At 48.1% G+C, this 21,292-nt stretch overlaps 2 protein-coding genes and 1 non-coding gene across 8 annotated transcripts; 1 reads left to right on the forward strand and 2 right to left on the reverse strand.

Annotated features, from left to right (window-relative positions):
• Positions 1 to 1,069: 1,069 nt before the first annotated feature.
• Positions 1,070 to 5,238, reverse strand: Ankrd34a (ankyrin repeat domain 34A). Of its 4 annotated transcripts, none has more exons than XM_085677975.2 (3): positions 4,430 to 5,238; positions 3,869 to 3,932; positions 1,070 to 3,479 (listed from the first exon to the last, which is right to left on the reverse strand). In XM_085677975.2, the coding sequence occupies exon 3, from the start codon at positions 3,361 to 3,363 to the stop codon at positions 1,876 to 1,878; it is 1,488 nt and encodes a 495-aa protein (XP_085534101.1). In that variant the 5' UTR covers positions 3,364 to 3,479; positions 3,869 to 3,932; positions 4,430 to 5,238; the 3' UTR covers positions 1,070 to 1,875. The 4 variants fall into 4 exon arrangements, with proteins under 4 accessions (XP_085534101.1, XP_085534099.1, XP_085534102.1 ...); XM_085677973.2 differs by lacking the exon at positions 4,430 to 5,238 and adding an exon at positions 4,033 to 4,418; XM_085677976.2 differs by lacking the exon at positions 3,869 to 3,932.
• Positions 5,239 to 5,963: 725 nt separating this feature from the next.
• Polr3gl (RNA polymerase III subunit GL) lies at positions 5,964 to 20,562 on the forward strand. 3 transcript variants are annotated; one of them, XM_048446939.3, is made up of 8 exons: positions 5,964 to 6,154; positions 16,117 to 16,284; positions 16,608 to 16,737; positions 17,535 to 17,603; positions 17,843 to 17,899; positions 18,403 to 18,476; positions 18,583 to 18,696; positions 19,981 to 20,562. In XM_048446939.3, the coding sequence occupies exons 2-8, from the start codon at positions 16,159 to 16,161 to the stop codon at positions 20,065 to 20,067; spliced, it is 657 nt and encodes a 218-aa protein (XP_048302896.2). In that variant the 5' UTR covers positions 5,964 to 6,154; positions 16,117 to 16,158; the 3' UTR covers positions 20,068 to 20,562. The 3 variants fall into 3 exon arrangements, with proteins under 3 accessions (XP_048302896.2, XP_048302886.2, XP_048302902.2); XM_048446929.3 differs by lacking the exon at positions 5,964 to 6,154 and adding an exon at positions 6,182 to 6,329; XM_048446945.3 differs by lacking the exons at positions 5,964 to 6,154; positions 16,117 to 16,284 and adding an exon at positions 6,225 to 6,329.
• On the reverse strand, positions 18,827 to 18,933 carry LOC125409049 (U6 spliceosomal RNA). The gene has a single exon (XR_007234664.1). It is a non-coding gene; the product is annotated as a U6 spliceosomal RNA (small nuclear RNA).
• Positions 20,563 to 21,292: the final 730 nt, after the last annotated feature.

Consider the following 21,292-nt stretch of genomic DNA (forward strand, 5'->3'; position numbering starts at 1 on the left):
TGAAGGAAAAATAGGCCTGGATGCAAGGCTGAGTTGAGTAGACTTGTAACTGGAAAGGGTTCTTAGAGCTCATTTGTCTGGTCACACCACTTTCTAAATGAAGATGCGGTTCAAAGAAGGAATGTGACTCTAAGTTCATATACAATTGGTGGTGACGCTAAAATGGAGAATGCCGCTGACTTTCAGAACATGCTATGTGGTATACTTCAGTGCACTGTCTTATTTAATAACCGCAAGCATAAACCAGGTTTTAATATTTTATGAACAAGGAAAGTGATGCTCAGGAAGGTTAGATATTCTGCGCCAAATCAAATAGCTAGATGGTTAGGGTGGTTCGGACCTAAGTGTACTAATCCAAGTGTTTTTGTCTTTTCACTATGCTACATTTAGGGATGATTTTTCTGACTTCAGCTACTCACTAAGGAAATGAGAGAAAGTAGAGTATGTTTATCACTGTACCGAAAGAAAGAGCTAGAATACATGCAGAAACCTATCAAACTGAGAAAGTCAGGACATAGATCAGAGAGGGTAACTTTGCTCATAGAACTCCTCAGACTGAGTTCCAACTTTTGTCCCCACACAGACACCCATGCGCTCACACTATAACATGCTTTTGCTGATTGACTATCATTCCTTTTTTCTTCCTTGGGTGAAGTTACTAGGCCTACCCTCTCTCCTAGGGTGGCTTAGAGATTAAACATGGAGGTGAAAAAGGACGAGGCATACCAGGTGAAATGAAATCAAACCCTGTGTTTATATATAAAAAAAAGCAAAACAAAAAATTCAAGAAGTAGGAAGTCATATCTGCTTATGGCGGGGGTGAGGGGAATCTCTGTAAGAATAAATCATTAAAAGCCAGGCATGGGGAGGCTAGAGGGAAGGCCTAACACATGCCTTAAAACCTTTACTTGCCTTTTCTTCTACAACCACAATTGGTCAGTTGGGCTCTTGGAAAGCAGATAGCTGTAACCTCTAGATACCACCCCCGGGTAGTTGTGGCTGTCAGTTAGCATCTCCCCCATCCCTCTCCTCTCCCCTCCCCATTCCTTCAGGCGGTAGTGACAGAACAGAGACTTCGGAACACATTTATTTGACATGTCAAGTGGCAAGGGGGGCTGGCTTAGGCTTACTCCCCACTTCTACCTGTAGGGGTGTTCATAAGCTCAGACACACAGAAGATCAGCTTAGAGCCCATGACCCACCCCCTGGGGTAAACAAGACAATCTGTAGTGGTGTGTGTTTTGGGGGGTGGGGTGCAGGGTGGGAATAAAAAGCAAGTTGAGAGCATGGAAGGCAGCAACAGAACCGAGACTGGGCGCTGTTGCGGGAACCCTAGGAAAAGTGAAGACATCCTGAAAAGCGGATGGAAGCCGGGTGTGAGCAAGGAGCCAGGCATGGAGAAGCAAGACCTGCAGAATGGGGAGAGAGATTCATGAACAGAAAGCAGAGTATGCGAAAGTATGATAGGCCACGTTTCAGGGCATACATAGAAAGCAAGGGATTGCTTTTCCAGGAGAGCAAAGATACAGGAGACCATCCTTAAGTGGGGACTTCCTGCTACTTCTGAACAAATGCCAGTGAGTCTGGGACCCTAGCACATGTGGTCCTCTGTTGGTGTGCTGTGCCTCTGGGCACCCAAGTAATCCCGTGTGCGTATGAAATGACCAGGACACGAATGCGTGGTTCTATACGCCCAGTAAACACAGTATTTATCCTTCCTCGCTAGTGAGTGTACTGTGCTTGTGGACACATGCTTACCCATGTGTGCGTGCACAGTGCCGTGAGCACATGCAAGAGATCCCGTGTCCGAGGTATCAGCTGGTTCTCCCGCCATCAGGGCCTGACCCTCCCCCTCCTTGGTGGCTCTCACTTCTCTCAGCGCCCCGGTTCCCCTGGCCCGCCTAGACTCTGGAAACCCCCTAGCAGGCGAATCTGCTCAGTCTGCATGGAGTGGCGTCTCACCAACTTGCGCTTGGTCCTGGGAGACCCTGGTGCCCCAGAATGAGGAGGGGCAGGCAGTGAGGGTGCCCGACCTCCGGGTTGGGGGCGAATGTCGGGGATGGGAGGGTGGGGGCTGACGTTGAGAGGAGGCAAGAAACCAGGTCGCGTTTGTGAGATGTGGTCCAGGAGCAGGGTCCCGGAACCCCTGCGTTCCAGCAGCCCGGGACTCCGCCTCCGTCCGCTCAGCGGGGATACAGCCCCGGGCAGACTCTCTTGGGACTGGCGGGGAGAAGAAACTGAGCCCGCTGGAGGGAGGGTCAGCGGAGAGGCGCTGTATCGCCGGCGCTCCAGGGATAAGCGGCTGCATTCGGGAGAGTCAGGGCAAAAATGTCCAGGGGTATCGAGCTCCACGGACTCCATGCGGCTCAGTTTTTGCCTTAGCCCTGCAGGAAGACCAGACTCCTGAGCCTCGGGCGCTGTGTTTCGGCGCGAGAGAGGACCCCCGCCTGTCACTTTCTCCGCCCACGGGGGCGGGTCCTGCGGGCCTTCGGTGCTGTGACGCCGGGAAAGACGCGGTCTACCGGTTAGGGTCAGGCCGTTAAATTCAGCGGCCAGGCGCTCCATCCCCGGCCTCCCTTCGGCTGGAGGGACCGGTTGAGGAGGAGCCACAAGGCCCCAGGGCTCAGAGTTGAGCCTTTTGAGTGGTTTTGGAGGATGTCGAGGCGGCTTGGGGAGAGGCTCGGAAGGGGAAGGGTCGTCAGGGGGCTTAGGAACAGGAAATTCAAATATGTCTCTTTTCTCCTCTTCTTCCTGGGCGCGAGGGGATAACAAGCTCCGTCCTCCTCCTGCAGTCTGCAGCTGGACTTCAGAAGGCGACGTGCAGACCCCTGGACTAGGAGGAGCGGGTGCAGGATCCTCTACCCCCGGGGACGGTGGAGAATTGAGATACTGCCTGGTCTTCTTGGTGCCCGAGGGCGAGGTATCCGTGGTTATGATGATGACCTCCGTGCCCTTGGCCTTGCAGGCGTCCAGCAGCGTGGCAAGGGTCTCACGGTCCCCGCGGTCCAGTGCGTGGACAAGCGCCGAAGCGCCAGCGTGATCTCGGACTGAGGGGTCTGCGCCGTGGGCAAGGAGCAGAGAGGCCACTGCGGCTCCTCCACCCCCGGCGCAAGCGTGCATGAGCGCTGTGCGCCCTAAGCGGTCTGCGATGTTGGGGTCCGCGCCTTGCTCCAGGAGGTAGCGTACCATGCGTGCCTTGTTCTGAGGGTCGTCGTAGCGGGCCCTGCAGGCCGCCATTAGCGCAGTTTCCCCCTGGGCATCACCCTCATTCACGTAGGCTCCTCCCTCCAGAAGCAAACGGGCCAAGCGAAGCTTACCCTGACCCACCGCCCGAAGAAGAGCGTGGCCCTCGGTGTGCAGCATAGCTGCGGCTCGGGCGAAAGCACCGATGGAGCCGGGAATGGGACCTGCCGAAGATGGCTAGGAGTGTGGGGGTGGTGGTTGGGAGAGGCCTGAGGTCTTGGTGGTAAAGCCTAGCCCTGTAAAAAAGAGGATAGAGAGAGCTTATTGATAGGTTCAGCAGGGAAACTGAGGCACTGATGAAAATGCCTGGTGTATGACTGGGGTGATTAATATGATCTCCAATGCAGTCCTTACTCTTGACTCCTGCCTTTGAGCCCCCTCCCCCCCAGCGCATGCCAGAGGAGGTGGGAAGGGTGCATCCGCACTGAAGGATGAGGGCTCGTGCAAATACGTACATGCACGCGCAGAGATATTCGCACCCCCCATTCGCACCCCACGGCTTATCAGACCTTTCCAACATCCCCCTTTTCTTATCCACACTTGGAATCCCCCTCTCTAGGATACTGAACGCCACCCACCCACACACATGCACCCGTACAGTCATACACATATTTCTATTCCTAACCTCTTTTAGATTGCCACATCCCCAAAAATTGAGTGGGGGGAAGGAAGCAGCTTGCAATTGGGACCTAAAGGGATGGAGGAAGAATTAGGGATTCTTTTGCCCCTGTCATGTTCCCCATTGCTCCTTGTTCTTTCCCCTCCCAGGCTGTACCCCCAAATAGATACCTGAATGTCCGCATAATCTTTGCCTGGCCAGGATTGAGACCGGGGCCATGGGGACCTTCGGGGTGGAGGAGCCGGGTACCTGGGGGCCCACATGGCGTGGGGGGGCACCCGGATTCCCTTGGTGTCAGTATCTGCGCCCCAGCGCTGGATCCTGGTCCCTCCTCCCGGTGCGCCCCGGGCACAGCGCCGGCTCCGGAGGAGAGAAGAGGGGGGGTGGGGGGCGGAGCTCTGCTGTGCTATTTATAGCCCAGTCTCTGCGGGTGGGGGCGTCCGGCACCAAGCCGCTCCCCACCCCCATGCGCGCACACATAAGCCAAATAAGAAAAAAGAAAAAAAAACCCAGGGCCTCCAATCTTGACTTCCCTTTCTTAACCCACCTCCCCCAGCCCCAACAAACCTAAGCGCTCCTTAGGGGACTCTCCTGCGACCCATTCAGGAAGCATTCCGATTCTGATTCTTCGTTGGGCTTCAGCAGATCTCCATGAGCTCCAGTATGCCAGACCTGACTGCCACACACGGCATATGGCACTGTGCAGAGGGCTGGAGGGAGGCGGATGGGATCTGCAGCGGCGTCCACACAGATCAGAAAGAGGCAGGAGATGTGGCTCCCCTTCCCGTAGTTTAAATATCAGGGAGAGTATAGCCTCTGGAATCAGACAGCAGTATATCCCCGCTGCACCTCTCACAAACATCACCACAGAGACACTTAGATCTCAGTTCCCGTGGGTCTCTTAGGAATGTGAGGAAGGTAGCTAGCTAGCTCTCCCAGGACATTTTTTAGGGCAAGGGGCACTCTCAGAATTCTTTCCCCCTGTATTTTAAGGGATGTCCGTAGGAGAGAGGAATGACCGAACCCTGTTACACGGACGCCCTCTTTATAGCTCTACTCTATTAGACTCGTTTTTCCATCTCGCTTGAAGGTCCCTGCCTGAATCACTCGTCTCTTCCTATCTGTTGCTCTCACTGCTTCTGCCTCTCCGTGCCACCTGCCCTGTCTCCATGGTTACCAAGGCTTCCATCTGCATATTTTAGGGATGAGTTTGTGTCCAGTTGGAAGGTACCAAGGGAAGTGGGGGCACTGGATAGGTACTAAGGGTTTGGAAAGCTTTCCAAGGATCCTAGAGAATTAAAATGGCGGAGGCCACCATATACGGATACAAAAAAAAATGTTACTGGGTAAGGAAGAGAAATACTTGTAGGGAAAACAGCCGCTTATACAAGCTATTGATGCGTGCCGGGCATTCTGCAGTGCATACATCTCCAGCCCCACAACTCTATAAGGTGGGAACAATCGTCTTCTTGTAGCAAATGTAATGAGGTTAAGCAAGTTCCCCCAAAGTTTCACAACTGTTTTTGTACTAGTCCCAAAACTGGGCACTTGGCACTACACTCACACACAATTTCCCAGTCTAGAGGCCATTTTCTCTGACATCTGACACATTCTTGTTGACTACTAGCTTTCTCTTCTATCCTGAAGCATGACTCTCCCCTCACCTTACCAAGGGGCTTGAAAGGCCGTTGGGAAATACAGAAAGAAAACCCCACTGGGTTCCTGCCTTCTCTCCCCAGCGACTTCTCTGATCCCCAAGCCCCCTCCCACTTCTCAGACACAGTTCCAATCTACGGTGGGTGAATGAAGGGGGCATTTTTGGGTTGAGCTTGGTAGCACACCGTAATAACAGAGGCAAGAGTATCATGAGTTCAAGGCCAGCCTAGACTGGGTAACCAGACCGTCTTTAAAAAAAAAAAAATTAAAGTATTCATTGGTTGGTGCTGGAGACTGCGCAGGAATAAAGAGAGGGTCGGAAAGTGGGGGGTGGGGTGGCGCGCAGGGCCAGGAGAGGGCGCCAGAGGCGCTGGAGCTGGAGTCTGGCGGTTGGGCGCCTCCAGGCGGGTGCTGGGAACAAGCCCGCCGAGGAGCATTGAGTAGTGTGGTCTCTCCAACCCCGGAGGCCATTTCCCAGCAGCGGTTCTCCTCCTCTGGCTCAGCCACGTGCCTGGATGAACTCTGAGCTGCAGGTCATCTTGGCCGACTCCAGCCATCCTGGCGGTTCCGTCCGGGCTGAGGTGGAGACTGCAGCCCCAGATCTCAGCGCTCCCCACTTCTCAAGCTTCAGTTCCGGTTAGGCTCGCTCCCCACCCCGCCTCCTCGCCTCCCCCTCCTCCGCTGTCTAAGATTGGCCGGGGAACCCACCAATAGTGAGCTCGGGGAGGCGGGTCTAGGACACGGGCTGGAGGAAGAAAAGCGAATTTCAAGTTGGCCGCTGCGTGGGCCCCGAGTGGGGGTGGGACGGCAGGTAAGGCTTTGACTTGGTGACTCTGACCCGGTTTGGTCCGCTGCTTCCCGAATGGTCCTCCGTGGCCGGCAGCAAGACAGACAACGCTTTCTGTCAGCCTGTCGGGCCAGCCCCCCTCTGGATCCCTGCCCTTTCTCCCGGGCTCCCATTGCTGTGTTGACTGTACATCAAGGAGAGGCAGGGCTTGCTGTCGTGTCTGGGACAGATATTAAAGCAGAAGGCGAGGAAGGCTCATTCTTGTAGCTCAGACTCTGTTATGGCACCAGCCTCTCCCGCATCTGTTACCATTAGCCCCCTGTCACGGGCCTGACAGACTCCTGTTAGCTATCAAGTCAACCGAAACCGCTACCCTCTAACCACCGCCTTCCTGGACTTCCTTTCTTAAGAAGAATTAACTGATCCCCCGCTTGACACTGCCTGATTAGCATTATTGGAATCTCTTTGATTTTAAAAACAACATTATTTGTGTGTAGGCGTGAGCGCCACAGCTTGCGCATGGAGGTCAGAGGACAACGTGAGCGGGTCAGTTTTCCTGACCACTTGGCAGCAAGAGCATTTAACCATTTCAGTGCGGCTCACACGCTCCCTCCATCCCTCACATCCTTTTTATTGGCAGACTCCTGCTATGTGCTAGGGTTACAGGTCCTTTTTTGAAGTTTCTAATCTTTGAACGGAAGGTTTGGTGGGACCTATTGTGGTACTTAATACGTTGTGCTCAATAAGCTTTAATCGAATGGAATTGATTTGTGGGAACCAGTGCTCTTGTCAAGGAAGACGAATTTAAACTCTTAATATAATTAGGGAACAATAGAAGACAACGAAGTATATAATTAAGGGCCTTTAGGGGGCTGGAGAGATGGCTCAGTGGTTAAGAGCATTGCCTGCTCTTCCAAAGGTTTTGAGTTCAATTCCCAGCAACCATATGGTGGCTCACAACCTGTAATGAGATCTGGTGCCCTCTCTGGCCTGCAGGCACACATGTAGGCAGATATTGAATGCATAATAAATGAATAAATATTTTTTAAAAAAAATAATTAAGGGCCTTTAAATTGGTGGTTTCTCGCATTAATGTTTTATAATTACTCTCAGACCAGAGAAGGCAAACAGCAAAGGGAACGAGAAGGCTTTATGACTCACAAGGTCTCAAGTGTGGAAGGTCTATAGACTCGTATAGTCATTTGTTGAAACGACAGCTATTTACTGAGTACCTACTGCATGCCAGACATAATGCTAGACAGTGAGGATCGTGGTGACCCCTCTGCTAGAATCTATTCAATAAATGGTTGTTTAGTGACTGTGGAAAAAAAATTTTGAGACAGGTGTTAAATGCTATGCAGCACAAGCAGCTTGGTCTCCAACTTATGATTCTCCTGCCTCAGCTTTCTTGAAAGGCTGCGATAACAGACTTGCACCACTACACCACAAATTTGAAAAAAAAAATGTTAACTGTGAAGCGTGAATCCAGCCGTACAAATGCTAAGCATTAACTCTGCCCCTGAGCTAAACCCCTACCCCGTGCCAGCATCTTAAAAGAACTCATGAGTTCTTTTCAGGTTATTCCACCATTTAATTTTTTCTTCATAATTCTTCATAATTGTTCGACTTAGATTTATCATCAGTGGGACTAGGTAGAGTGTGTGCCGTGGTACATATGTGGAGGTCAGAGGAATGAAGTGAATTCTCCACTTTCATTATAAAACAGGAAGACTGCACCGACGTCATACTTTTTTTTTAATGTGTGTGGGTGTTTTGTCTGCATGTCTGTCTGTGTAGTATGTGTATGCAGTGCCTGCAGACGCCAAAAGAAAGCATCAGATCCCCTGGAACTGGAGTTACAGACAGTTGTGAGTCTCCATGAGGGTGCTGGGAATGGGACCAGGGTCCTAGGGAAGACTAACCATTCTCTTAACATAGATAGAAGAACCTCCTACACCATTTTCCCTTTTTCTGTTTAAACAAAAAAGAAAGGCTTTCACTTTAACATAGTAAAATTACATACAACAAAACAGTTATTAAGCAAGAATTACAGTTACAATATTTATATCTACTTTATCTTTTATCATAACTAAGGAAAACTATGATAATAGCTATGTATTCTTCAACTCCATCAAAGACTCCAGAAGGATATAATATTACCTAAGTAAACAAGAAATAAGCAACTTCCAAACTCTAGAAATAACAGAAACATCTTGTTGCCTGGACAGTCACCCAAAGTTTCTCTGTACCGTTGGGGCATCCATCTTCAGCCTACAGGCCCATAGTATCCAGCAGACATTCCCATGAAGCAGGAAATTTTAAAGACAATTTAGTCACTTTTTTTTTGTGTCGTGTAGAATGTCTTGCAGACTCTTTTATGAAACAGAAACCCCAAAGGATCATCTCACCTTTAGGCAAGTTTAGCAGTCCTCTCTCTGTGGGTTCTTTGTGTCCAGTTTATGTAACAGTCCAGGCAAGAGCAGTTTTTTGTCCAAATGGCTAACCAACTCCATAAGGAGCTTCTTTGATGTCCATCTTCCTCTTGAAGTAGATTGGTGCTGCCAGGAACAGACCTGTCTCGCCTGGCAGATATATCTGTCTCAGATATATCTATATCATCTCTATCTATCTCTATCTCTATCTATCTAAGTAGATAGATATAGATAATTTTAAAGTAGTTTTATTGATCAATATTTTGTCAATTTTCTGTTCATATTCTTTGCCCATTTTTTTGTTGTTGTTTATTTGTTTTGAGGCAGGGTCTCACTATATAGCCCTGGCTGTCCTGGACCTTTTTTGTAGAACATGCTGTCCTTGAACTCACAGAGATCCACCTGCCTCTGCCTCAAGTGCTAGAATTAAAGGTACTTGGCACCATGTCCAACCCTTCTCTGTTTTTTAAATTTGTTTTTGTTTGTTGTTTTTTGAGACAATATCTTATTGTGTAGCCTAGGCTTGCCTAGTGTTTGCAATCCTCCTGTCTCAGCTTCTCTTGTGCTGGGATTACAGATATATATACAACATGCCCATCTTACTTGCTATTTTTCCTCTCTCGTACCAGGGACTTAATCCTGGAGTCTTCTGAGCGAGGGCTATGTCACAGAGGTGCATCCCAAGCTATCATTTCTTTTGGGGGGAATGATTTTTTTCCATGTAGACCTCCAAGAGTTCTAACATAGTATTACTTCTTACCATGTCTACTACAAATACAGAATTAGAGTGCCCTGGGTCTGGTCTCTACGCCATCTGCTTTCGGGACCTCGCCTACTCTTGTGGCTTAAACTGTTATCTATAAGCTGGTGACTCCGCCAAAATATAAACTTCATGTAGGAAGTATCGGGTGCCAGGAGTTTTATTATTGTTTAGTTTGTCCGTCTTACTCACTGCTTTATCAGCAGTATCCAGCAACTCAGTGGCACCTAGTAGGTGCTGTGGTTTGAGGGTTTGAGTGAGCATGGCCCCCAGAGGCTCATATGTTTGGATGCTGGGTCCCCAGTTAATGGATCTATCTGGGAAGGATTAGGAGGTGTGTCACTGGGATTGGGTTCTGAGGTTTCAAAAGGCCCCATTGTTCCTAGTTAACTTTCTCTGTCTCTGCCTCATGTTTATGGATGAAATGTAAGCTCTCAGCTACTGCCCCTGTGCCCTGCCTGCCATGCCTGCATGCCTGCTGCCATCCCTGTCATGATAGTCATGGGTTACCCTCTGAAAGTGTAAGCCCCCAATAAAGCCTCTTCTATAAGATGCTTGGTCATGGTGTCTCTTCATAGCAACTTAACAGTAATTAAGACAGTGGGTTTATTTTATTGTTATTCTAATTTTGCAAAGAAAAAAAACAAAGTTTCTGTAGCTAGGAATGAGAGAACTGAAACTTTATGGGGGGCTTGTTTGGTTGGTTTTGGTATTTTGAGACAGGAACTCATGTTGCCCAAGGTGGCCTGGCACTCACTTTGTAACCTAGGATGACCTTGAACTCCAGGCATCCTGGTTTTACATCTCAGGTGCTAGGATCCCAGGCATGTGCTCCCACACCCAGCTCTGCCTTCCTTAAACTCCATGTATTTGTTGGTGGTTTGTTGTGTGATGTTCTACTTTTTGGCTTTTTGAGGGGCCAACCACCCAGCTCCCAAATAAATCACACATGGAGGCTTATTAGTTAGGAATGCCCGGCCTTAGCTTGGCTTGCTTCTGGCCAGCTTTTCTTAACTGATTAACCTGTCTACCTTTTGCCTCTGGGCTTTTACCTTTCTCTTACTTCTGTGATCTTACTTTCACTCTTACTGTGCTGCTGGCCCCTGAAGTCCTCCTCTCCTTGTTGTCTTGCTCCTCTTTGTCCTCAGTTCTCCTTCTGTTTATCCGCTCTGCCTGCCAGCCCTGCCTCACTATTGGCTGTTTGGCTCTTTATTAGGACCATCAGATGTTTTAGACAGGCAAAGAATCACAGCTTCACAGAGTTAAACAAATGCAGCATAAAAAATATTAAAATAATATTCCCCACCAGTGGTTTTTTTGTATGTTGAACTTTTACCGCAATACAGAGGTGTGTGTAACCTGGCCTGAGTGTGTGGTGTGAAAGCTGGCACGCGGGAAAGCGCGGTGCCCTAATGAGCACTGGGTGTGTGTGTGTGGGGGGCGATGTTAATAACAGCAGATCTGAGCCACGTTATAGGAGACTTTAAATGTCCCCAAGAATCCCTTCTTAATGTTTTATTAGTGCATGTTAATTACATAACAATGGGTTCCATTATGGCATTTTCATAGATGTAATTCATCTATGTAGAGTGTATTTCAATCATATCCTCTCTCTCTCTCTCTCTCTCTCTCTCTCTCTCTCTCACACACACACACACACACACACAGACACTCAGTTACCCGTTTTTGTCCTTCTGCCATTCCTGCTAACCCCCTTCTTCCCAATTAGGGCCCCTTGCGCTTTGTGGCTTTTCAGTGTGCTGTAATTAGTTTCGTTAGGGTTGTTTATGGAGCGTAGTAAATTATTTCCTTTCTTCTTTCTTTTTTTTTCTGAGACAGCTCTCACTATGTAGCCTTGGCTGATTTGAAGATCCCTGCGTAGACCAGGCTGGCCTAAGATCACGGAGATTCGTCTGCCTTTGCTTTTTGAGTGCCAGGATTAAAGGCATGTGCCACCGGGCCTGGCTCAGGGAGGGTTTCTTTATAGGAGCTTGAGAACTTTATTGGTGACTACACCACCGAAGAAAATGCCTCTCCCTCTCACATTAGTTACTAAGGTCTTAGAAATTCTCGGGGAGGAATAGATCCCCATGACCCCTTCCTTAAGTGACAGGATGTGAGCAGACCCAGTCTCGGCCAATCTTGTGTAGTTGATCACCGCTGCTCTGAGTGCAAGGGTTCAACAGCCCTGCTATGCCCAGAATTCCATGTTCCACACACTCCAGCCTTCCCTGCCTTCCGTGAGGTTCTTAAGCCTTAGAATGCCTGATACTGATGTCTTATGTCTTGACAACAGACAGTCCTGTATTTTGTTTTCTTAGGCCAGTCTGTAGTGTCACCGCTGACTGTAACAAAAGGAAACTCCTCTGGGCTAAGCCGAGCCCAGCACTAATCCCTACGTGGAAACATAGTAAACTAGGTGTTTAGCAGAGCAGCAGCATAGCGTCCCCACTGGGACCTTGGATCTCCACAGCCGGAAGCTCCCAAGTGGGTGGGTGTTACAGCATCATTTGCCACACAAGTGGGTTCATTAGATTCCCAAGCTGAGAGGGGGAGACCTGCTGTCTGGTTTCTGACCCCCAGCTTGATGTCTGCATTAAACAGCATTTGCTGTTTTTCCTCTGCATGTTTGGTGATCACTTAATGTGTGAAGATGTGGAAATGGAGTTAGAGTGGTCTAGCCTCCACGTTCATGGCCTTTTCTTATCTCCCCTTGCCTTGCCATCAGAACCACTCCCTTCTCCATAGCTGGAGCTGTCAAAGGGAAAGAGACCTCAGCCAGCTGCTCTGTCCTCTTCCTTGAAAGGAGTTAAAGACCCGATGACAAGATGACTCTCCTGAGTCGGTGGGAAACATCCTCTCTCCCAACAGCAATCTTTCCCTTCTGTGTTTTCATAGTAGTTAGACGCTCCTAACTTCTCAGATATCCATCTTCTTCTTGCTATAGATTAGTCTTATATACGGTTCTGTACATAAGATACATAGTTACATTAATTCAATTTTTAAACTTTTACTTCAGTGTATGTGCATGTGTGTCTGTGAGAGAGAGACGGAGAGAGAATCCCCAAAGTTCTCTGACCTCGTCTGTGCCCCCCCCCACCTTGTTGAAGCAAGGGTCTCTAACCACTGAGCAGTGTAGTTCAGGCTAACTAGCCTATAGATGTTCACCAATTCTCCCCTCTCTGTTTCCCATCGGTTCTGTGGATCAAACTCAGGGTGTCAGCTTGCATACCAATGGCCTTTACCCACTGAGACTCTCCTTGGACCTGTGGTTACAATTTTAAATCAATAATTTTATTTATTGGCTGGTCATGTTGGCACATACCCGTAATCTCAGAACTTGGGAGGGAAAAGCAAGAAGGATCAAGAGTTTAGAAATATCTGTATAGCCCAAGGTAGCCCCAGACTATTCGACTGTCCTCTTTCCTCAGCCCCCCAAATGCTAGGATTACAGGCTCAAGCCACAGAGCCTACCTAATAGTTTTTCTTATTATAAAAGAAGTATGCATACATGATAGGAAACGATGAATACACAAACAGAAAAGAAAAGGAGGAGCAATCATGAAAGCCTATCCCCTGAACGAAAACAATATTTACAGGGCTAGGGATAGTGTAGTTTAGTGACTGAGTGCTCCCTTGGAATGTGGAAAACCCTGCCTTCAGCTTCCAGAACTGCAACAAAATAAGACAAAACAAAAAACAGATATACAGAGAAACTGGGCAGATAATCCCCAGAGCTCCCACATATCCCTAGTACACTGTTTTCCTATTATTAATGTTGTATATTACTATAATGCATTTGTTACAATTAATGAACCACTATTGGCACATTATTCTTCCTTCCCTTCCCTCCCTCCCTCCCTTCCTTCCTTCCTTCCTTCCTTCCTTCCTTCCTTCCTTCCTTCCTTCCTTCCTTCCTTCTCCAAGACAGGGTTTCTCTGTGTAGCCCTGGCTGTCCTGGAACTCTGAGGATCAGGCTGGCCTCAAACTCATAGAGATTCACCTGCTTCTGCCTCACAAGTTCTGGGATTAAAGATATAAGCCCCACCACCTGGCATATTATTATTTTTCAAGGTCCATTCAGATTTCTTCAGATTTTGTATAATGGTCTTTTCATGTGTCATGATCCCATTCAGAATACCCTGGTACATTTTGTCTCAGCCCCTTGGGCTCCTCTGGGCTATGGCAGTTTCTCATTTTCTGTTTTTATAATCTTTACAGTTTCGGAGAGAACGGGTTGGGCGTGCTGTAGGCTAGCCCTCTGTTGGGAGCTCTTGTTTTTCAATGACTAAAATGAACTTAAGAGCTTTGGGAATGAGGACAAGGAAGTAAAAGTAACATTTCAAATCTGGCACATACACGGAGGCCTAGCTCTTGGGAAACTGAGACAGAGTGTCCGAGGACAGCCAGGGCTACACAGTGACACCTTGTCAAGGAAGGGTGAAAGGACCGGAGAGAAAGGGAAGGAGACTCATGGCTTGCATTCCCCGCACCCCAGAGTAGAGGCAGGCAGATCAGAAGGTCACAGGTCACCATCATCGTCTGCTACATAGTGAGTTTCAGGCCAACCTGGGCTACCAGAGATCAACAAAACAAGAAGAGAAACAAATGTCTTTAAGTCATGTTAAGAATACCCATGTGAGTTGCTGCAATTGATGTTGATCTTGGCCACCTGGCTGGCATAATGCCCACTAGAAAGTTCCTCCATGCCCTCCAGTTTGCCACATGAGACAAAATTTCCTATACTACTCATGCTTATGACTCAGGAATTATGTTCCTGTCTTGTGGCCTGGGATAGCCACATGCTTTAGTTATGTTTTAGCTTGAACTATCTACATGGTTTATTTAGAATTCTGCATGGGACATTTGTCTTTCTCCAGTCATTTATACCACTATGTACTCATGGACATTTACTTTGCACTTTAGGACTATAATCTAATATTGATTTATCTTATTGGGGGCTGAAGAGATGACTCTGTGACTAAGAGCTCTGTCCAAGTCCCAGCACCTCTTCAGGCACCAACAACCATCTGTAATTTCAGTCTCGGGAGAAACAGTGCTCTCTTCTGGCTTTTGTGGGCACTGCACACATATGGCACACATACATGTTTGTAAAACACTCATACACATAAAATAAAAAATAAAAATCTGAAAAAATAAAAAAAGATATGTTTTATTATTATGGGTCTGTGTATGTACATGAATTCAGGTGTCCATGAAGGCCAAAGGCCTTGGATCCCCTAGAGCTGGAGTTGCAGGTTTTTATGCTGCTGGGAATCAAATTCAAGTTACCTGGGAGAGCAGTATCCACTCTTAGTGCTGAGACAATTCCGTAGCCAAAATTTATTAATTTTTAGTGCTTCAAAATCTTTCAACATGCTTCTTTTTACGTATGTATATGTGTCTACTTGACTGTAGGAGCACCATGTATGTGAGCACCACGTATATGAGATGACTGTGGAGGCTGGAAAAGGGCATTGGGTCTCTTGGAGCTTGGGAATTGCCTGATGTGTGAGGTGGGACCCATACCCAGGTCCTCTGCAAGAGCAGCATATACTTTTAGTCATCAAACCAGCTCTACAATCCCCCTTTTAAAAATATTTTTTTAAAAATGTTTTAAAGGGGGCTGGAAAGATGACTCAGCAGTTAAGAGCACTGACTGCTCTTCCAGAGGACCCTGGTTCAATTCCCACCACCCACATGGCAGCTCAGAATTAACTGTAAACTCTAGTTCCAGGGGACCTGACACCCTCATACAGATATACAGGCAGGCAAAACACCAGTGCACATAAATAAAAAAAAATTCAATGTTTTAAAATTGTGTGTGTGTGTGTGTGTGTGTGTGTGTGTGTGTGTATGAGAGAGAGAGAGAGAGAGAGAGAGAGAGAGAGAGAGAGAGAGAGAGAGAGCGCAGGCCCCAGTGGAGACAGGGCAAGGGTGTTAGAGTTACTGGAACTGAATTTAGAATGGCTGTGAGCTACCAGACACAAGTACTGGGAACTAAACTCCTTCCTCTGCAAAAAGCAGTGCAAACTCTCAACCACTGAACAATCTCTCCAGATCCCGATTTGTTTATTTTTGAGACATGATCTTGCTATTCAGCCCCAAGTAGCCTGGAACTCTAGACCAGGCTGGTCTCAAGCTTGCAATCCTCCTGCCTTAGCCTTTCAAGTGTGGGCTAGGATTACAGGCTTGTGGCATCACTTCTAAGTTCATGTTTTATTTATTTTTAATTAATTAATCAAATCTTTTAAATTTTTATTTATTTTGCTTTTTTTTTTAAAAATAAAAAAAAAAGACAGGGTATCTTTGCATAGTCCTGACTGTCCTGGAACTTGATCTGTAGATCAGGCTGGCCTCAAACTCAGAGATCCGCCTCCCTCTGCCTCCCAAGTGCTGGGATTAAAGGCATGCACCACCACTGCCCAGCCACCATTGATTTTTTTTTTCTAAGTGTCACAGAGAAAGGATTTGGAATATAGCTCAGAGGTAGAGTACCTAGCATGAGAGAGGCTCTGGGTTTGAACCTCAGCACTGAGAAAAAAGTCACCTGTCCTAGGCCATCAGATGTCATGTAGCTCCTTATACTTCTTTATCTCTTTGTTTTTGTCTTTATTAGGTTTTTCTCACTGGATCTCGGAGTATCCAGGCCCCCTCCACCATGGCCACCCGGGGTGGGGGCCGGGGTCGTGGCCGAGGCCAGTTGACCTTCAACATGGAGGCTGTGGGCATTGGGAAGGGCGATGCCTTGCCCCCACCCACTCTGCAGCCTTCTCCACTCTTCCCTGTGAGTTTCTTCCTCCCTTTCCCAAGACTCCCATGTGCCCCTCATTGACTACATGTGACCACGGAATCCTCCTGGCCCATCATAAGCCCTCATTGTGACCCTGTGTCTCCAGAGTCCCAACCCACAGAAGACGGTACCAGGCAAATAAGTGTTTGTTTTTTCTCTTCATATTCCTCAGTCCCCAGCTTTCAAAAGGTGCTGCATTGGCCTCCCATTCCTCTGGCCCTCTGTTTACTGGGAACAATGGATTCAATTTAGGGGAAAGGCCCTTTAAGGTGTTTATTGTGGCCTTCCGTCCTAGGCTAACCATTGTGTCTCCTCAGCCCCTGGAGTTCCACCCTGTGCCTCTGCCCCCGGGAGAGGAAGGGGAGTACGTTCTGGCACTGAAGCAAGAGCTGCGTGGGGCCATGAGGCAGCTCCCATACTTCATCCGGCCAGCTGTGCCCAGAAGAGGTCAGTGGGAAGGCTGGCATCGTGTTTGGAGACATCTGTAGGCAGTGCCCATGCCCGGCACCCTTGGGGACCAGCGAGACTCAGGAAGTTTACTATGTAATGGAGAAGTTTACTATTTACATTAAAAGTCCCCTCTGTGTCTGAAACGTACCACCGTACTCAGATTTGAGTTGAACCTAAAATCTGGTGGCTGTTAGGACATTGAAGCATTAACATCTTACTTCATATGTATAAGTGGGTGGGGGTGGGGTGGGAGTACAAACTTTAATCCAACTCAACAGACTCTTAACTAACTAGAAGGTCTCTGAGACTAGGTCTCTGAATACCCTCCCTATGCCAAGCGTTTCCCCTTCCTTAGGAGAATAGGAGACTGGAGAAGGCAGGGCTACTGCTGGGCTTGGCATAGCAGCTATTTACCCGTGGTGAGGAAGGACAGTATTTTAACATGGGCAACTAATGCTTTTATACTGAGGCCTTGAGGGTTGTGGGCTCACAGAGATGGGAGACTTAACCAAGCTAACCCCAGTAGTAAGAAGAAGAGAGAAGATTGAACCTTGGATTTTATCCTGGTGTATATTGACCAATGAAGACAGAAGAGAGAATCTTTGGACTAAGGGCAAAGAGTAACAAAAAAAAGGCAGGTTGGAAGAGGGACAAGGTCTTCACCGAAGTGACACCATTGGGCTCTGGGCTTGGAGTGAGGTGATCAATAATTCCCTAGAACTAAGAGGGACTGACCCTTAGGAAAAAATGTATTCTGTGTATAAAACTCTGACTCATGACCTCTGACCCCTCAGATGTGGAACGTTACTCAGACAAGTATCAGATGTCTGGGCCGATTGACAATGCCATCGATTGGAACCCTGGTAGGTGACTGGCCCTCACTGGATGTCCTCCTTCAGAGGTGCCTTGAACCACCACGTCCCTTTCCTGTGCAGCATCTAGAAACTAGAATCTTAGATGTGCTCTCAACACTCTTTGGTTCTACTTGAAAAACCACAGTGCCACCTCTCCAGACAAACTTCCCTGCCCTTTTGTACCAGTCACCATTCATGGACCCCAGACAGGGTCCTGCTGACGACCTTCACACTCTCACTGTTCCCAGATTGGCGGCGTCTGCCCCGGGAGCTCAAGATTCGAGTTAGAAAACTACAGAAGGGACGTAAGTGAACCTGGAGAGGATGAGGGTTCATCAGCGGATGCCACAGCCGCCACGTGAGGGCAGCAGAGCCGCATTTTGCTGCCGGAGGGTGCCCTGGAGAGATGGGTGGAGGGGAGATGGCCCCGCCGATAATGCCGATAATGCCGCCTGTCGTCAGTCGCTAGAAACCACATGGTGGGAAGAAGAGCCTACTCTACCTTCCACATGTTGCACATACATGCGCGCGCACACAAATAACAAAATATTTTGTAAAAAATAAAAAGCAAAAGCACCAGAGAAACCTTAAGAGCATGCACTGCTTCCACTCACACCAGGGGCTCACAGTTGCCTCTAACTCCAGCTGTGGAGGTCCAGTGCCCTCCCCAGGCACACATGTCATTCACATTACACATACATGCGCACACACACACACACACACACACACACACACACATTTAAAAACTGGAAAGAAAGCTAGTTAGGAGATGTACTTCCTAAGGGTTCACTTCTTGATCCTCCAACAGGGACCACCATTGTCCTCCCCAAGAGGCCCCCTAAGAGCACGGAGGAGAAGGAGGAGACAATACAGAAGCTAGAGGTGAGGAGGACGTGTGCTAGGCGGCTGGACTCCGGGTCCCTCGGTGCCCCGGGTCTCCCTGTGTGAGCTGACTGTGAGCGTCTCTTCCTGTTCATCTTCACATGAGACTCTGGAGAAGAAGGAGGCAGAAATGACTTCAGAGGAGGACGAAGAGAAAGAAGAAGAAGAAGAGAAGGAAGAGGGGGAGGAAGAGGAGTATGATGAGGAAGAGCATGAGGAGGTGAGGGGACTCTTCTGCCCCTCCCTCTCCCCTCACACCCCCTCCACTCCCCTCCCAAACTCTGGGCTCTCAACTCACTCTCTCTTTTTTAAAAGGTTTATTTTATTGTTTGTTTGTTTTTATGGTCAAGAAAATTAGCGAACACTATATGAATGTGCATGTCATCCTTGAGCAGGGGCCATGCTAATCTTCTCTGCGTCATCCTAATTTTAGTACATGTGCTGCCGAAACAAACACATTTGTTCGGGTTTTGTTTTTGAGACAGGGTCTCACTGTGTAAGCTAGGCTGGCCTGGAACTCCCCAGAAATCCTCCTACTTCTACTTCCTAGTGTTGGGATCACAGGAGTACACCACCAGGCTTATCACACAAGAGAGTTTTTGATTATTTGTGTGTGTGTGTGTGTGTGTATGTGTTGTCAAATGTATGGAGGTCAGAAGACAACTTGTGGGAGCTGGTTCTCTTCTTTCTACCGTGTGGGTTCTGGTTATTGAACTGACGTTCTCCAGCTTGGCAGAAAAGTTCCTTTTCTACAGAGCCATCCCACTGACCCTGGACTCTCACTCCTACACAGGAGATGTTCTCAGAGAGTCTCAGCGCCTGTAGTGACAATGCCACCAAGGCTCCATTTTATCTGCCTCTGGCCTATTCTCAAAGCACATAACATGGTGGGTGAGAGGGCTCAGAGGGCAAAGGTGCTTGCTGCCAAACCTGATGACCTGAGTTCAATCCCCGGAACCCACTATGTGAAGGACAGATCTGATTCCTACAAGAGTCCTCTGACCTCCACACGTGTACCAGAGCATACACACACACACACACACACACACACCCATACATACACATATGCGTGCATCCATATACACATAGTCACAAACACAAATAAATAAATATAATGTATTTATATTTATTTATATATTATAAATAAATATAAATAAATAAATAAATAAAAATGTGTGGCACGGGGTTGGAGTGATGGCTCAGTGGTTAAGGGCATTTGTTTCCTGTCCAGAAGACTCAAGCTCCATTCCCGGTACCCACATGGTAGCTCACATCCACCTGCAACTCAAATTCCAGAGCATTTGATGCCATGTTCTGGCATCTAAGGGCTCCAGGCATGCAAACAGCATACAGACATAGGTGCCAACAAAATACACATAAAAAATAACAGCTGGTAGGGGTGTCCCAGACCTGGAAGGGGGTGTCTGGGAGGGAAAGAACCCAGAAAAAGAAGGGGAAGAAAAACTCCGGTGCCTTTGCTGATCTGTCTGTCTTTACCTTTCAGGAGACTGATTATATCATGTCCTATTTTGACAATGGAGAGGACTTTGGAGTGGACAGTGATGACAATATGGACGAAGCTATCTACTGAGAACCTGGGCCCGTGTGTCTTTCTTGGTTTCAGATAGAGGGTCTAAAATTATTTAGGGTTTTCCCTGTTTTTGCTATTATTGTTTTTGAGACAGGATCTCGCGTAGCTCAGGCTGGTCTGCAACTCAGTATGTAGCTGAGATTGGCCTTTAACTCTTGGTCCTTCTACCCCCCTCCCCCCAAGTCTTGAGAGTACCAGGGCACACCACCACAGCAGACTTCCTATTATTTCCTTTTGAGGGGGGAGTCACTCAGTCAGAACCCAGGTGAGCTGTGTGCTCCCTGGGGGTTGTCATCAACTGCTGTTGATGAACAGCAGCGCCAAGGAGCTGGCTTCCCTCCTCCTCACGTCTTTGTGTGGGCCGTTAGAGGGACAGCTGTGTGCATCCGCCACTCCATCTTTATAAGCCTTATGGACAAACTTAGGGTGGAAGCATTCAAGAGAAGTCAGGCCTGTTTTGTATTTTTAAATAAAATGTTTGTATCTGTCTCTTTACCCAGAGTGATGTCTACTGGGAAAGGGCCGGAGGGAATGCTGAAGGGATGTGTCCAGTCAAGCCACCCTCACACACCCCTACTTTCCACCCCACCCCAAGTTCTGAGGATTGAATTTACAGCCTTACAAATGTTAAGCAAGTGTTCTATTTACTAAGCTGTATCCCCATCTTTTTTATATATTTTTTTCTTAAATTTTGAGACAGTGTTTTGATAAGTTGCCTAAGTTGGCCTTGAACTAACTCTGTAACCCAAACAGCCTCCCGAGCTGCTGGGATCCCAGACTTGTGCCACCGGTGCCAACCCTCTGCTTGTCCAGTGTGACACTAGGACCTCTTACCCCTAAAGTAGGGCACAATCAGGAATTCATCCGCCATGCTGCCTGAAAGCGTTGTTGGGGGAAGGCACAGGGTCTCCCACAGACCAGCCTTTGGCCTCCCCACAGGGATGTGACCTGTATAATTCAGGCGTGATCACAAGGACACAGCCCTCTCTTTCTCACACCTGACCTTGATGTGTCCTTATTTACAAATGATTGCAGCTATTTTTGTGCTCAGTCAAGAAAGGCCAGAGAGGAGTGACGCTGTTCTCAGCTACGGAGTTCTCTTCCAGGACCTGGAGAGCCCACTTTGAAAGGCATATTTAGGGAACCCTAAATATCCTGTTCTCACTCCCAGAGCCAGTGTGTGGCTTGCAATTTCTCTTTTGGTTCTCTCCTTTGTGGAATTTAG

This window comes from Myodes glareolus, chromosome 17 (genome assembly GCF_982192425.1).
Source record: "Myodes glareolus chromosome 17, mMyoGla1.1, whole genome shotgun sequence".
Taxonomy (NCBI): domain Eukaryota; kingdom Metazoa; phylum Chordata; class Mammalia; order Rodentia; family Cricetidae; genus Myodes; species Myodes glareolus.

Excerpts from the sequence above, each read along its gene's own strand:
- Ankrd34a (XM_085677976.2), bottom strand. The coding sequence starts at position 3,363 with ATGCTGCACACCGAGGGCCACGCTCTTCTTCGGGCGGTGGGTCAGGGT.
- Polr3gl (XM_048446939.3), top strand. The coding sequence starts at position 16,159 with ATGGCCACCCGGGGTGGGGGCCGGGGTCGTGGCCGAGGCCAGTTGACC. Across the intron at positions 17,604-17,842 it reads TGCCATCGATTGGAACCCTG|ATTGGCGGCGTCTGCCCCGG; the intron begins GTAGGTGACTGG and ends CACTGTTCCCAG. Across the intron at positions 18,477-18,582 it reads AGACAATACAGAAGCTAGAG|ACTCTGGAGAAGAAGGAGGC; the intron begins GTGAGGAGGACG and ends TCTTCACATGAG.